The sequence below is a fragment of the Lipomyces arxii genome, assembly GCF_038497795.1.
Source record: "Lipomyces arxii strain Phaff 12-163 unplaced genomic scaffold V1512scaffold_4, whole genome shotgun sequence".
Lineage (NCBI taxonomy): Eukaryota > Fungi > Ascomycota > Lipomycetes > Lipomycetales > Lipomycetaceae > Lipomyces > Lipomyces arxii.
In genome coordinates, this window is record NW_027117703.1 from 167980 (window position 1) to 181825 (window position 13846).

At 44.9% G+C, this 13846-nt stretch overlaps 6 protein-coding genes across 6 annotated transcripts; 2 read left to right on the forward strand and 4 right to left on the reverse strand.

Moving 5' to 3' along the window:
* V1512DRAFT_118099 (uncharacterized protein) lies at positions 1-1114 on the forward strand. The gene is made up of 3 exons (XM_066912921.1): positions 1-542; positions 588-808; positions 862-1114. Exons 1-3 carry the CDS (start codon positions 218-220, stop codon positions 979-981), a joined length of 666 nt encoding a protein of 221 aa, XP_066772484.1. The 5' UTR covers positions 1-217; the 3' UTR covers positions 982-1114.
* V1512DRAFT_204885 (muts domain V-domain-containing protein) lies at positions 1018-4308 on the reverse strand (the record flags this gene model as incomplete). The annotated part of the gene is made up of 6 exons (XM_066913341.1): positions 1018-1257; positions 1307-1451; positions 1496-1745; positions 1792-3605; positions 3652-3700; positions 3744-4308. 6 exons carry the CDS (start codon positions 4306-4308, stop codon positions 1018-1020), a joined length of 3063 nt encoding a protein of 1020 aa, XP_066772485.1.
* An 813-nt stretch (positions 4309-5121) lies between these two features.
* V1512DRAFT_204847 (uncharacterized protein) lies at positions 5122-6470 on the reverse strand (the record flags this gene model as incomplete). The annotated part of the gene is made up of 5 exons (XM_066913340.1): positions 5122-5285; positions 5327-5687; positions 5733-5939; positions 5987-6382; positions 6429-6470. 5 exons carry the CDS (start codon positions 6468-6470, stop codon positions 5122-5124), a joined length of 1170 nt encoding a protein of 389 aa, XP_066772486.1.
* Positions 6471-7135: 665 nt separating this feature from the next.
* Positions 7136-10181, forward strand: V1512DRAFT_260000 (glycoside hydrolase superfamily). Its single transcript, XM_066915753.1, has 6 exons — positions 7136-7926; positions 7971-8286; positions 8336-8681; positions 8733-8817; positions 8864-9059; positions 9103-10181. The coding sequence occupies exons 1-6, from the start codon at positions 7219-7221 to the stop codon at positions 10056-10058; spliced, it is 2607 nt and encodes an 868-aa protein (XP_066772487.1). The 5' UTR covers positions 7136-7218; the 3' UTR covers positions 10059-10181.
* V1512DRAFT_235786 (X-domain of DnaJ-containing-domain-containing protein) lies at positions 10168-12289 on the reverse strand. Its single transcript, XM_066914101.1, has 7 exons — positions 11908-12289; positions 11834-11852; positions 11710-11784; positions 11605-11659; positions 11033-11558; positions 10887-10982; positions 10168-10840 (listed from the first exon to the last, which is right to left on the reverse strand). The coding sequence occupies exons 1-7, from the start codon at positions 12070-12072 to the stop codon at positions 10328-10330; spliced, it is 1449 nt and encodes a 482-aa protein (XP_066772488.1). The 5' UTR covers positions 12073-12289; the 3' UTR covers positions 10168-10327.
* Positions 12290-12360: 71 nt separating this feature from the next.
* Positions 12361-13761, reverse strand: V1512DRAFT_260005 (uncharacterized protein). Its single transcript, XM_066915754.1, has 8 exons — positions 13595-13761; positions 13391-13540; positions 13266-13342; positions 13207-13219; positions 12906-13158; positions 12792-12859; positions 12578-12746; positions 12361-12526 (listed from the first exon to the last, which is right to left on the reverse strand). The coding sequence occupies exons 1-8, from the start codon at positions 13604-13606 to the stop codon at positions 12399-12401; spliced, it is 870 nt and encodes a 289-aa protein (XP_066772489.1). The 5' UTR covers positions 13607-13761; the 3' UTR covers positions 12361-12398.
* Positions 13762-13846: the final 85 nt, after the last annotated feature.

Sequence of the window (13846 nt, forward strand, 5' to 3'; positions counted from 1 at the left end):
TATTATGCGTTTATGGTATGTTTTAATAGCGATATAAGAGCTATTCTACTATTCTAAGAGGTTTGACAATTATTTGTTAATTAACAATTCTGTCCCTTCAACATTTCCATTTTTATCAAATATCCAGCGCCCTTGCGTGTGCGGCTTAAATCTTACTGTCTTCTAGTCGGTTTATGGGGCGGTCCATCATCGACAGCATCGTTCAAATCTCCGTAAAATGACCGAGTTTGTGTTCAACAAAGCGTCAAAACCTTTGACTTCTTTGCCTACTCCTGAGACCGCAATTCAACTTGCACGAAAAGTCATCAAGGACATCCCTGGAAGCTGGAAAAAGGGCACAATTTTTGACTACAATGGAGGGGTGACTACGTACAGTACTCGAATGTTTGGTGAGAAGTTCTTTGCAAGAATATCATCTCATGAGCAGCCATTTGAATGGTTTAAGGCTGGGCTGTTAGAAGAACATACTAAACACGAGATGATGTACATTAAAGAACTAGAATCCTATGTCGAAGTTGATACCGGTGATTCTCCATGGCAAGGTTCGTACTGTTGGTTGTGTAGCGCGGATTTGAACTGATGTACAGGCGTTATTGCACACTACAGGTATCCTCCACCACTCTCTGACCGAGAAATTCCCGAATGGATTCTCTCGATTCAGCCAGACCCAGAAGTCAACGAATTTTTCATCATTTCGGTCCCGGCCGATACTCCAATCAGCCCGTCTTGTACCCGGGGTTGCTATGCTTCCGTCGAGCATCTGATTGAACACCCAGATGGAAAAACACGGTGGACAATGGCTGTCGCTGTAGGGATTACTTTTTCAGTTTTGAGCCTGGTTTTCTTGGCTAACATTTACAGGGTGAAGGGGGCGGTATTATTCCAATCTGGATCCAGAACATGGCCTTGCCAAGTGCAATCGCACGAGATGTTCCGTCCTATATTGACTGGTCTAAGAAAAAATTTAAATCATCAAAGTGATTTTATTTCTGATTTTACACTGAGTATACAGCAACTCTACAACTCGTCAATGTATCGTAACATCGTCCTCACGTTGGGCACAAACTCCCCAACATCCTGACCTTCGGCAATTTTCATCAGCCAGCTAAAGTCGCTCTGGATCCCGAGCGGCACAAACTGCCCGCTGGCCGTCGTCTCAAGCAACTTCTTGACTTGCGCGGTGTGTTCAAACTCTTTGGCCGCATGCTCTGCCTCGTCCACAATCTTCTTGTCAATCCCGCACATCGATGCAACGTGCTACTCCAATCAGCACTCCAGACTCAGCCCTTATTCGAATAGTACGTACCATGCCAAACGATCCAGGCGAAACTCCATTCTCAAGCTTGTACAAAAATGTCACTTTTCTTTCATTCTCGTCAACCAAGATCGCCATTCGTTTAGGCTCTAGCTCAGGATGGCCCTCGAAACTGGTAGCTAAGGTGCCGTAATGTCTATTTCACGTCAGTCATACTCGTTGGTCAATCTCTTCACATACGTGGCAAAAAATCCTAAACTGTTGACATGCGTAGCAAGATGATACAACACCGCTTCCGCAATCGCAAAACCGTCAGAACTGCTGCCACCACGGCCGAGCTCGTCAAGCACAAGCAGCGACCGGTTCGTGGCCTGAGACAACATCTTCTTCGTCTCCGACAGCTCGACGTAGAACGTGCTCTGCCCGGCGTAGATGTTGTCGTTCGCGCCCAGTCGAGTCATGATCCTGTCCACCGGAGTCATGCTTGCACCTATCACTGTTAGCTTGCCTCCCGCGGTCAACCCCATTCAACATACTAGCTGCTGGTACGTAGCATCCAATCTGCGCCATGATCACAGCAGTGCAAGACATCCGCAGCACAGTCGACTTGCCCGCAGCGTTGGCTCCAGTCAGCAATGTCATACTCGGGTTCTCTCCGCCAAGAGCCACGTCATTCGGAATGAAGCTGCTCTCATTCATATAGCATGGGTGTCGAAGCTCATCAAACTTGAGCACACTCCGCTCGTCCTCAATAAACACCGGGCGGCAGCTTGGATACCCCAACGACACCGACGTCCTCGCCAAACTCAAAACACAGTCCATGTTTGCAATCAGCTGTACAGCTTTCATCCAATCCTTGTAGTGCTGGTCAAATCTGGCATATAGTCGACCCTGCATCTCGCCGACAATTGTCTTGTGTGTCTCTCGAGCCTCCAAGATCTCGCGCGCGAGAGCTCGCACTTCGGGCGACCAGAACCGTTTGGTTTTCTGTGTGCCTGACAACTGCTGCCATGACTTTGGCACCAAACTCGCGATTCCCGTCGGTACCTCAATCAAATAAATCTCCTTCCCGCTATCTTTGTACGAAATCCCCTGCGACTTAAACTCCTTTTTATACTTCCGCAGCAAGTCCATAAGCTCACCTTCAATCCGTTTAATATTGTCCTGTGAGTTATCAAAGTCTTCTTCAACCCCGTGTTCCGGAATCAGCAACCCCTCTAACTTGGCTTTTTGCCTGTCAAACGCGTCCCCCCATGGAGACAAGCACGAGTCCATCGCCGGCGCCTTCTGCAGCAAATTCCCTATGAATCCATCAAGCTCAAAATTGGTCTTTAACTTCACAATAATCTCATAAATCGCTTCAAATCCCTCAATCACCTTGACAAAGTCCTTGACCTTGCATTTTCCGGCATGAATCCGCGACACCAGTCGTTCCAAATCAGGCATAGAAGCAAGACCTTCTTCTAACGTGGCCTGCAACTCATAGTTCTCATTCAACAAATCTACCGCGTCCAATCTGGCATTGATGGCCGCAACTTCTTGCAGCGGATGACAGAGCCAGTTTCGAAGCAGTCGCTTGCCGAAAGGTGTGACGCACCGGTTGAGCAACTTGAACAACGTACCTGCGTCACCGCCGTCAAACGAGTTGGCAAAAATCTCAAGATTCTGTAATGATTGGCCGTCCAGCACCAGACACGACGCCTTGCGAACAGGATCGTACCAGGAAAAGTTTCCAAGCGAAACTAAGTCTTTGTCAATCTTAAGTAATTGCAAGTAGCATAGCATGCCACCGAACGCGGACAAGGCCAGTGGCTTCTCAGCCAAGTTCTTCAGCACGTCAGGCCAATTGGTGTGGTCGTCCAAGTCTTCGCCAGCAAAGTACTTTCCTTTGCTAAGCTCCTCAAACGCAACATCTTCGTCCCAAAACTCAGCCCGACTTTTCAAATAGTTCCACAGCGTGCCAGGTGACGTGTTGCTTTTAATAATCCGAACAGCTAGTGGCGAGATGCATCCTTTCTCAAGTACCAACTCCATCGGACGAATCTGAGCAATAACGGTTTGAAACAGATTATAATCAGCGTCGTCGTGGATCTCAGCCATTTGAAAAGCACCAGTTGCAGTGTCAACAATACACACGCCAAACGCAGGCAGACCGTTGTCAGAAACCGATTCTTTGATTGCAACGCAATAAGTCGACATCTCGTCAACAAGCATGGTCTCGTCGACAAGTGTACCGGCTGTCAGCACACATTGCAACTCTCTTCTAATGATTTTTTCTTCCTTCTTGCCTTTTTCGCGCATCTCCTTGCCGAGCATGGTTTCAGTCTGAACAACTTTTGCAACTTTGTAGCTACAATCGTTAGTCATATCCAAGCTACTTCACACATTGCACCAACCCTTTGGCAATAAACGAGGCCGCCCAGTGGTCAAACGACATTTCCGGGACTACAAATTAGCAAAGCCTATTTCATTACGTTTTAAGCATTACCTCCTGCTAGTCGCATGTTTGCACGCCCACCTCCGGCGAGTTTGAGATCAAACTCTGAATGAGCAATGTCTGCATCTCTTTCATACAGCTCATAAAACTTTCCTTTCTTAAAAAAGACAACAGTGTCAAACATCTTAGACTTGACTTCCCAATACTGGGTCTCAAACGCAGTAAATTTATTCCACGCCGATTTTGGAATATACAGTGTTCGTGGATCATAGTCCGGATGTCCAAATGGATTGCCATCTGCGTCCTTGACTTCAACCAGCCACGAATACCGTTCCTCGTTTTCACTTTCGAACGACTTCTTGGACTTTCCTCCACTGTTTGTGCGCGCCGGTGCAACTGGCGTTGGTCGCTTTGGTGTGGTTGTGGTTGTGGTTGTGGTCGGAGTAGTAGCTACTCCTGCACCAAACTTGGCTGCTAGGTTGCTAGTAACCGCCTTTTTTGGTTTTTTGGCTTTCTTTGCCTTCTGCGGCGTTTCCGCTTCTTCAGCTGACGCATCTGACAACACTTCGTCGTCCTCATTCTCAGTAAAGAGTTCATCCTCGCCAACTTCAGACATGTCTGCACAATGCGTTAGCTTGATGCATTAAAAAGTAGATAGACAATTGAGTGCATACGTTCAAACGAGTCGTCTTTGTCTTCGGGAACAAACTCATCTTCAGAATCTTCCGCAACAGCAATCTTTCTCCGTTTCCGATCTTAAATGTGAGAATCTGTGCTAATGTGAACCACGTAAACTTACTTGCACTGGGTAAGTCATTGTCATCTTCGTCGTCTGATTCCTCATTATAGCTTATACGAGCACGCACCTAAATGCCGTCAGTTTCTGTCCAAGCCATAATACTATTGCAAAACATACGCGTCGGCTCGGACTTGACGAGGTAATTGAGATCTGGCTGCTGTGCTGATCAATCGGTTCAGGCTGGTTTATGTTTGGGCTCACAGGCGAAGGTAACGCGGCCTCTGCAAGTTTCTTGCTAAAGGTTTTTCTTGCCACATCTTCCGTCTCAGGTATAGGATCGCTATCAAGTTGTGTAGACGATTCTTGCTTCTGCTCCTTCTTGGGTGCAGTTGGAGTGCCGCCGCCTCCGCCAAAGAAACTGGCAAGAGTTTGTTGCTTTTTAGCTCTTTGAAATGCAGATCCAGGTGTAGGACTCGATTTTTGCCTCGACTTCGCAGACATATTTGTGCTACTGTCAGTATATCGTGAATGGACTCGCGACGAGAAGAGACGCGTCTAAATTCCAACAGTATTACCCGGCTTTTTGTACATTTATTACGCGTGTGATTTGTTGATTACCCGGACGTCGCGTGAAGACGACTACAAAATAATCTTACAATAAAAGTAGTGTAACACTATATACAAAATGCACTACTGAACATGCACAATATGCATCTCGGACTTGCCTAATCTTATTATTAATAGCTTGTCGTCAATGAGCCAATCAGGAGAAATCATTTCCTGATGACTTTTGACCCGAGTCAGTTTTGGTCCAACGTAGACACCTCCATTATTAGCCAGATCTTTAATTGAGCCTATTTGTTAGTGTATACTCAAACAAGAATAAAAGTCAAACCTTTAGATCTGTTCTTTGACGTGTTACTAATGACCTGAACCAATTTCTGACCCATAACTTGGCTTGCAGGTAGTGTCTTTAATTGTGAATCTCCTCTAAAGGCGTCAAGAATTTCATTTGCGGAATAAGCAATACCCTCAGCAGGAGTGGAGTACAGCACACTGGATTGAATACCAGCCTTGGCTCCGTGCCCTAGTCCGTGAACTAAATCTGTCACTTCCTTAGCCAGTGCGTGCTGTCCGATACGTAGTGACTGATCTTCAGTATGACGCGCTACGACGGCTGAGATTTCTTCCATCGTTAAAAGTGTAAAGAGAGACAGCAACTTTTCAACATCTGAATCAGGTAGACGAACAAAGTACTGCAACTGTCAGTATCCAATTTCAATCTAGTGATAATCACAAACCTGATACAGAGCAAATGGACTAGTGAGCTCAGGGTTGAGCCAAATGGCATTTCCAGCAGACTTTCCAATCTTCTGACCAGATGCAGTCGTGATTAACGGAGTTGTAATTCCAAACGTCTTCGTTTTAGGAAGATTCTGAGCAAATTGTAGCCGAGATGTAAGATCAACTCCACTTGCAATGTTGCCGAACTGGTCACTACCGCCAAACTGTGCAAATTAAGGTACTGTTGCAATAAAATAGCGAAAAGTAATACCTGTATCCGACAATTGTAATTCTTATGAAGATGGAAGAAGTCGTAAGCCTGAAGAGCCTGGTACGTGAACTCATTGTATCCAATTCCAGCTTCGGATGTGATTCTTCGTTGGACACTCTGTCGCTTGAGCATGTCCTGCACCCGTAAATGTCGTCCAACCGTACTCATGAAACCCAAGAACGACATCTCTTTCCACCATGAAGCATTGTTAACCATCGTCAATAAACCAATGTTGGTATATCCTTTGCTTTCAGCGTACGCGATTCCGTTTCTAAGTATTCGTTCCATCTGATTTGCAATCAGGTTTTCATTCGTCAGCCTAATCTCATCTTCAATCTTGGTTCGCTCTGTATCTCGTCCTGACGGATCGCCGACTTCAACTGTAGCACCTCCAACCTTAACAAAGCATTAGCTGTATTCACTCTAACTGGTACAAAACTACCAAGCCAATCATTCCATGTCCTCGAATACCAAAATGCAGCATTCCTATTAACGGTACCAGGTTTCCAATGTGCAATGATGCTGCTGTTGGATCAGCTCCTGAGTATACAACCAGTTCTTCTCCATCTTTCAAAGATTTTGACAAGGTATTTGCGCTAAATAAATTATTAGAATGTTGAATCTATATGTACTAGTTAATTACTCGGTAATTTCCTTCACTAATCCTCTGTCTTGCAAATGCTGTAATAAATCCACAGCGGGCTCTGCTTCTTTGTTCACTCGAGCAATTGTAGACCCACTAAATCTTCGATTTAACTGGGCATGTCTTGTCCAGACATTAGCTCGTAACTTCCAACTCATAAATCAAGTTCAACAAGTTTTGAGCTGCTCGAGCGAGACAATTTGATGTTCGGAATAATAAAAAGTGTTCCAGAAATTCCTGTCATTTAAGGTTTAAAGCTTTATAGTTAAACTGTAATTGCTGGGACATTAGATCAGCTTGAGTGGACTTGAATAAACACACATTAATATACCTTGTGCTTGAATATGTCTGATGATAGGTTACTATTACGTAGCTGACTGTGTGTTTTATGGTCATTGTTTAAGTAATAATCTGTAAAAGAAACGAATTAGACCGCTTTACGTAGTCGGTTCGTCCATCGTGACTTGAGTCCCCATGACCGTTCATTTTGTAGACAAGTGATGAATACTTCCTCCCTCTCACTCACCACACAATCTTTTTAAAGACACTACAAATTGCTACTGATAGATTAGCAAATAAACTTAAAATTATGGCTAGTAATTGTTACATCAAATCAGTCACTCTAGACCCAACAGTTACGTCTACTGTGACGGCAAATTCAAGAATCCTGAGCTTTGAAGCATTCGTTACAACGTCAGGAAGCGATCTTCCGTCCGCATTTGAGATTTCGCTATGGTGGAGTCCACAAGATTTGGACTGGGTTGCGTCTCCATTTAAGTTAGTCACATCCGATATTCCATTCAGTGCGGTTTCTCGTAATGATGACAGATTATACCACTTTGCTCTGCAGTTCGTCCCTCCTTTAAGCTCCAAATGTGTCAAGTTTTCCGCAAAATACAGGTTAAACTTATCATCAGACTGGGTTTGGTGTCAAGACTTTGGGACTTTCGGACGGGTCATTCTGCATCGTCCCTCGGCTACAGCTGTATTTCCTCCATTAGGTGCTTTGTTTACTGAATCTTCTGAAAATCTAGAAGGGGACGAAATGATGAGCGAAGTTGTTGACTCTCGTGTATGGAAAGTGACTGGTATTGCTTCAGCAAGAAAGCAAGAGTCAACGTTTTTAGGAAAGCCAGCTGATATGCATCGATACATGGCATTAGTTCGCATTCAAGGGTCGTGGCTTGGACCACGGCATGGATCAAATGCGTTCACTGTGGACAGACCAGCATTGATGGTTTTGTTCCAGCGCGAAGATGGTTATAGTGTTTGTGTATTGCCATTGTCAAATATGAAGGTATGCATACTCTCAAAGTGAGTGAATTATAATTAACAAGGTAGAGTTTGGTTACGACATACATGCATTCAGATGAGGGCAAAATTGTACTTGACATCGACAACGCGTGTTCGGAACATAAAACCTACTCTGTATTCGTTGGCATCAGTCGCGATCCGTACAAGGCTGTTCAGTCTGCTCTGTACTCGCTTCGGAGTTTCATACAATCCTATCACGGTGCGCTAATTCAAGACGCTGAGCCGGAAGGTCCAGTGGAGAGCACGGTTGCGACTACTTTAGTTCAGCCATTAGTCCAGAAAGAAGATAGCCAACCTGTCTCTGGTACTTGGTACGAAGACTGGATGGACATGTTTGGATTCTGTCCGTAAAAAGTATATCTGCTTACCTTCTGTGTTGACTTTTTTAATAGGTACATGGAATTCTATGGGTATTGAAGTGTCTCATGACAAAATCATGGCTGCTTTGCATGATTTGGATAAGAGCGGTATTCATGTTGGCCTGGTCATCATTGACGATGGTTGGCAAGTCACAAACCAGGACCGTCAAATCATGAGATTCGAGGCAAACGAAAGGTTTCCAAAAGGTTTAAAGTATACTGTCGATACCATCAAACAGACATTTCCGTACATCCGACATGTAGCCGTATGGCATGCCTTGCTTGGATACTGGGGAGGTGTCTCACCGGATGGTGATTTGGCAAAGAATTACAAATTGACAAAAGGCAAGCTGTACAACCAGGAAACTTATATTATTAGGCAAGCCAAATGCGTGATTTAAAAGAGATTTTATTGTTAACGATATTTAAGTGAGAAGGATGTTGGTCGGTACTACAACGATTTTTACAAGTTTCTCGCAAATTCGGGCATCACTGTTGTCAAGGCTGATGTGCAAGTATGGCTGTTGTTTTGAAAATTATGCAAGAGTTCTAATATATCAGATGCACATTTACGACATGGAAGGCGACAAGATCGTTGGCACATATGTGTACAAAGCGTATCAAAATGCAATCAAGTTATCGTCCACCAGATATTTTTATCGCAGAATGACGTACTGCATGTCAATGAGTGCACAATATTTTTACTACTCCCTGTTGCAGACCACCAGTCCCAAGCCAGCTTTGAGAAACTCAGATGGTAAGTTGTTTGTTTGGAACGTATCACGCTTCTTACATTCAAGATTTTTTCCCAAACATCCCCTCCAGTCACCATTGGCACATTTTCTGTAACGCCATGAACGCCGTTTTGACATCATTGCTTCACGCGGTACCTGATTGGGACATGTTCATGACCAATCTAAAACCGTACTCGCCTCTTCACGCGGCCGCCCGCTGTGTTTCCGGTGGACCTGTCTACATCACCGACGCTATCGGACTTCACGACATGGATTTAATTTCCCAAGTTCAAGCTGAAACAATCCGTGGAACCTCCGTGTCTCTTCGACCGTCTCGGTTCGCAGTCCCGCTTGACCCTTATTTTGCGCTGTCTCAACGCCGACTGTTGTGGCTTCGTAACTTTATTGGTGGTACAGGCGGGTTCGGTATTTTAGCCGCGTTCAATGTTCACGAGGACGAAACCGTGACGTTTGTCGAGCCTGTCAAGCTGTCGATGGTGCCTGGCATGGTCGCTGGAGCTGAATACGTACTGTATTCGTACAAGACTAGCGCAACTACCGAGTTCCAAGGTCAGGTCTCCGGGTCAGATGCGGACAGGGACACTCTGATGGTTACGAAGATTGCAAACAGTGATTGGGACGTCTTCACTGCTGCTCCACTTGCAACCGTTCAGACTGGTCAGCGACGGGCAATCAAGATCGGTGCGCTTGGGATGCTAGGCCACATCTCTGGTGCGGCAGCAATCGAGCGCCAGCGTGTGACCGTGCCAAAAAAAGGTCGCGCGATTCTGGATGTCGACTTGAAAGTCCTGGGCGTGTTGGGAGTTTACATTTCGGACTTTGGTGTCACGGTCGAGGCCTCGACGAAACTGCTCATCACAATCCAGGGCACCGTGATTCCTTTGGACACCATCTCGAGTGCGGGAAACGTTCTCAAGATTGACGTTGCAAAGGCTTGGAAAGATTTAAATTTGAATTCGCGATGGTCCAACGAGATTTTGCTTCGGATTTACATTACTTAGGGGTCTGACTAGATTTTAATTTTTTATATTTTATTGGTGTATTCGGTTTAAGAAGTATTATGGGCATACTGGAAATATGGGTGGTGTTTAGAAATGTGATCAAATGGAGTGCTTTACTTATAAGATGCATTGTAATACATAAAGGGGAAAAATGAGAAACCAACCGTACAGCAGAAAAGAAGTAGCTGACCAAACAGGCAAAGAAACATGACACGGATACTAACTTCTCATCTATCTATAACAAAGTAAACTCGTGTCATATAAACTTTTTAAGAGAAAATTCCACCGGTCTTTGTGCTGTCTACAGGCGTGCTCTGTCCTGACTTTTCTTTCTTCTTTGACGACTTCTTGTTCTTCTTCTGCGCCGCTTCCGCCATTAGTTCCTCAAACGCCCGGGCCTCCTCGTCCTCGTCCTCGTTTCTCTGCGCCTCTCTGAAAACCTTGCCAATCATCTCAAGCGCGTCGGCCCGCTCCATTCGCTTCCGAGCTGACACTGTCTTGTCCTCGAGTACCCTGTCGCAGACATCTCGCAACACGCCCTGGATCTCGTATCGAGACCCACTCCACGCCGCGTTCAAAATCTTGCCTAGTACCCGACGTTCGTACTCAGCCTTGACCTCATCGGTCCAGCTATCACCTGCTTTTTCTTCCGCTTTCGTCATGTCTTGAATTGTTGACTGTGCATCAAGCGCGCTCGAAATAGTATTCCATGTGTCTTTCGCAATCGTTCCCTTTTCTTTAACCTTGCTGAAGAACGAGTTCATGCCAAGATACTTCGACGACTATGTTTATTAGTCGACATCTAAATTATCGACACTATAGACTAACCTTTCTATGTGCGTTACCTTTCTGATAGTAAACGGTTCCCACAGCGTGAAGAATCTCAATACCAAACGACTCCATCTTCAAGTTTTCACGTTCCAACTATGTTGATTAGCTCGTGTTGTTGATGCGATGCGCTAAAAAAAACATACCACCGTTTTTGCAATAAATGACTGTCTGACATCGTCCTGCTTGTCAGTCTCGGTGTAGATTGAAAGTCTTTCAATAAGTTTTCCAGTCAAATGATCGACCCGCTCTTTACGCGCCGCTTTTCTTTCAGCATCCAGCTTTTCTAGTTCTGCCCTCTGTGCAGCCGTCAAACCGCCCTTTTTCTTCTCCTTCTCTTTCTTTTTGTCAGATGCAACCGATGATGTAGTCTTGTATTCATCTGAAGACGCCGCGACATAGCCTTCAGGACCGTCCAGTGATAACGTAGCGTTGGCTCGCGGGGGTTGTGACGCGGGCTGCGATGATGAAGTTGGGGCTGATGGCTGTGTTGGAGGCACTGTGTACGACGGTTTGGAGGTAGCGGACTCAACATTACTAGGCTGTTCGGTCGGTGCCGACGTATCTTGAGTAGAGTCAGCTTTATGCGATCCGGTTTCGGATGCTTCTTCTTCCGTCTGGGTAATTTCAATTGTCTTTGTGAGTTCTTTAATTAATGAGAGCTCGCCGATTCTGTTTAATTAGCCGGGACTCGTTCTCAGTTGAAAAAATGACGTACAAATCATAAAACGCTTCACCGCCAAAAATTGATGTAAAGAAATCTGCCGGATCATCTGAAGAGAGTCAGCTACTGCCAAAAGAGTTGTATCGCAGCATGACATACCGAATCCAGCGTCAGGCATGGCATTATCCTTGCCCAGCTGATCATATTGTAGTCGCAGCTTGGGATCGCTCAAAACTAGTATTGGTTATATCGTGAACCATTGATGTTTTTACATCTAACTAACCCTGATATGCCTCTCCAACCTGAAAATAATCAGTTAGCCAAACCGTACTCCATATAAACAATGACAAAGCAAACCTCTTGGAACTTCGCGTGTGCCGTTTCGTCGTTTGGATTTTTATCGGGATGTAATAATATCGCCTTCTTTCTATAAGCCTTTTTGATTTCAAGTGCAGTTGCATCAGTCGCGACACCTAGGCAGTCATAATATGCCGTGTCGACGACCATCTTTGGCTTGGACATTATTAATTGTTAGTGAATCTGCCGAGCTTGCCGCAATCGGGATTAATTCTGAGAGTGAATATTATTGTACTGTTTTGAGTTGACAGGCAAATCAACCAATAAAGCACAGAAATTCTCACAATTGGCTTTACTGCAACAGATAGATCAAATGTACACGCTGCTAAGACCGTACGTAAAAAAAGTGGGCGGCAGAAGTATCAAGTGTACGTGATTTGCACTTTGTTTTTGTTTCTGCGTCATGCAAGACAAGCATTTAGAGTTAACATAACTTGTGAGCAAATACGAGGGTCTTGTGTCAAAATTTATTAGTACAACGACTGCACGATTTATAATTTCGCCTTGAAGTCATTCTCATACTCGACTTTGTTAACAATTGTACCAACATTCTCGAGTTCGATCTCAACTACATCGCCATCTCGAAGCCAGTACTGAGGCTTGCGGCCCATGCCGACGCCTAAAACTTTTGTCAAAAAACTAAATAATTTAAGTGGGCGTAACTGCTAACCTGAAGGAGTACCAGTCCAGATGACATCACCAGGAAGAAGTGTACAACCTTGGCTCAAGAACGCGATGGTCTTTGCAACACCGAAAATCTGATCAGATGTACTTTCACTCTGAGCAACGACGCCGTTGATCTTTGTAGAAATCTTGAGTGCCTGAGGATCCTTGATGAGCTGGAATTGTTAGACTGGTTTAAGACATGCAACTGTCTGGCTAACCTTGGATGACACAATGGCGGGGCCCATGGGAGCCCATCCGTCAAACATCTTTCCGAGTGACCATTGACCTAGCGAGTTGGTTCACATATCTTAATGATACCAGCAAATACATACCACCGCCCTTCTTCATCTGCCAGTTTCTCTGAGAAACATCATTGCCGACTGCGTACCCCATAACGTAATCCAGCGCCTCTGCTTCAGACACGTTGACACATTTCTTGCCAATTACAATCACGAGCTCACACTCGTAGTCCATTTCGTTATCAACCTGGGCCAACTTTGGTACCGGAATTGGGTCGGTCGGTCCGGCGATTGCAGTCACAGGCTTGAAGAACAAGACCGGAAATGTCGGCTTTGGCATTTTGATCTATATTTGTTAGCATTTTCCAAAACGCTGTCAATCATGGATAAAGACCTCAATGGCATGCCTATTATATGTTAGCAACATTCGAACACATTAAAACCTGCTCTTACTTTGCGTAGTTCAGTCCGAGCAGTCGGACAGTGGGAATCTGGGTCCAGCTAAGCGGAGACAGCAACTTGATAATAGTCTATCAAGTCAAAATTACACTCAATTGCCAGTCAAACACCGCACCGACCTTAATCTCATCAGTCACAGTGTATGTGCCGAAAATGTCGCCGACAATTAGTTTAGCCTCCGAGGCTTTGCGAGCATCGTAAGTGCCGGCCGGGAGGATGGCATCTCCAGTGTAAGTATTTCCGTCAGTGGAAATAAATCTAACCAAACGCTGATTACAGGGTCAATGCTAATTAAAATTGCATCTAATAAATATCCAACATACAGTGAACGACATTTTATGCTGCTGTTATTTCCGTGAATATATCGCAAGTGGGGATAAATAAATATGTGCGGGGCAGAGGTTAGTAGTATTTGCTATCAGGACCAACCCGCTATCCTTGATACAATACCCTTAGAGCGCATTTTAGTACCAGACCCTTGTATAAACATAGCGCAAGAACAGGAGCTGGCAAGTTGTTTCCATTTCATTTTACTGTCATAGGTTAATACATAACTAAACAATAATTTACAATAA

Excerpts from the sequence above, each read along its gene's own strand:
- V1512DRAFT_118099 (XM_066912921.1), top strand. The coding sequence starts at position 218 with ATGACCGAGTTTGTGTTCAACAAAGCGTCAAAACCTTTGACTTCTTTG. Across the intron at positions 543-587 it reads CGGTGATTCTCCATGGCAAG|GCGTTATTGCACACTACAGG; the intron begins GTTCGTACTGTT and ends ACTGATGTACAG. Across the intron at positions 809-861 it reads GGTGGACAATGGCTGTCGCT|GGTGAAGGGGGCGGTATTAT; the intron begins GTAGGGATTACT and ends TAACATTTACAG.
- V1512DRAFT_260000 (XM_066915753.1), top strand. The coding sequence starts at position 7,219 with ATGGCTAGTAATTGTTACATCAAATCAGTCACTCTAGACCCAACAGTT. Across the intron at positions 8,682-8,732 it reads CAGGAAACTTATATTATTAG|TGAGAAGGATGTTGGTCGGT; the intron begins GCAAGCCAAATG and ends ACGATATTTAAG. Across the intron at positions 9,060-9,102 it reads AGCTTTGAGAAACTCAGATG|ATTTTTTCCCAAACATCCCC; the intron begins GTAAGTTGTTTG and ends CTTACATTCAAG.
- V1512DRAFT_235786 (XM_066914101.1), bottom strand. The coding sequence starts at position 12,072 with ATGTCCAAGCCAAAGATGGTCGTCGACACGGCATATTATGACTGCCTA. Across the intron at positions 11,660-11,709 it reads CATGCCTGACGCTGGATTCG|ATGATCCGGCAGATTTCTTT; the intron begins GTATGTCATGCT and ends GACTCTCTTCAG. Across the intron at positions 10,841-10,886 it reads AAGGTAACGCACATAGAAAG|TCGTCGAAGTATCTTGGCAT; the intron begins GTTAGTCTATAG and ends TAATAAACATAG.
- V1512DRAFT_260005 (XM_066915754.1), bottom strand. Across the intron at positions 12,860-12,905 it reads GCAGATGAAGAAGGGCGGTG|GTCAATGGTCACTCGGAAAG; the intron begins GTATGTATTTGC and ends CCAACTCGCTAG. Across the intron at positions 12,527-12,577 it reads CTGGACTGGTACTCCTTCAG|GCGTCGGCATGGGCCGCAAG; the intron begins GTTAGCAGTTAC and ends CAAAAGTTTTAG.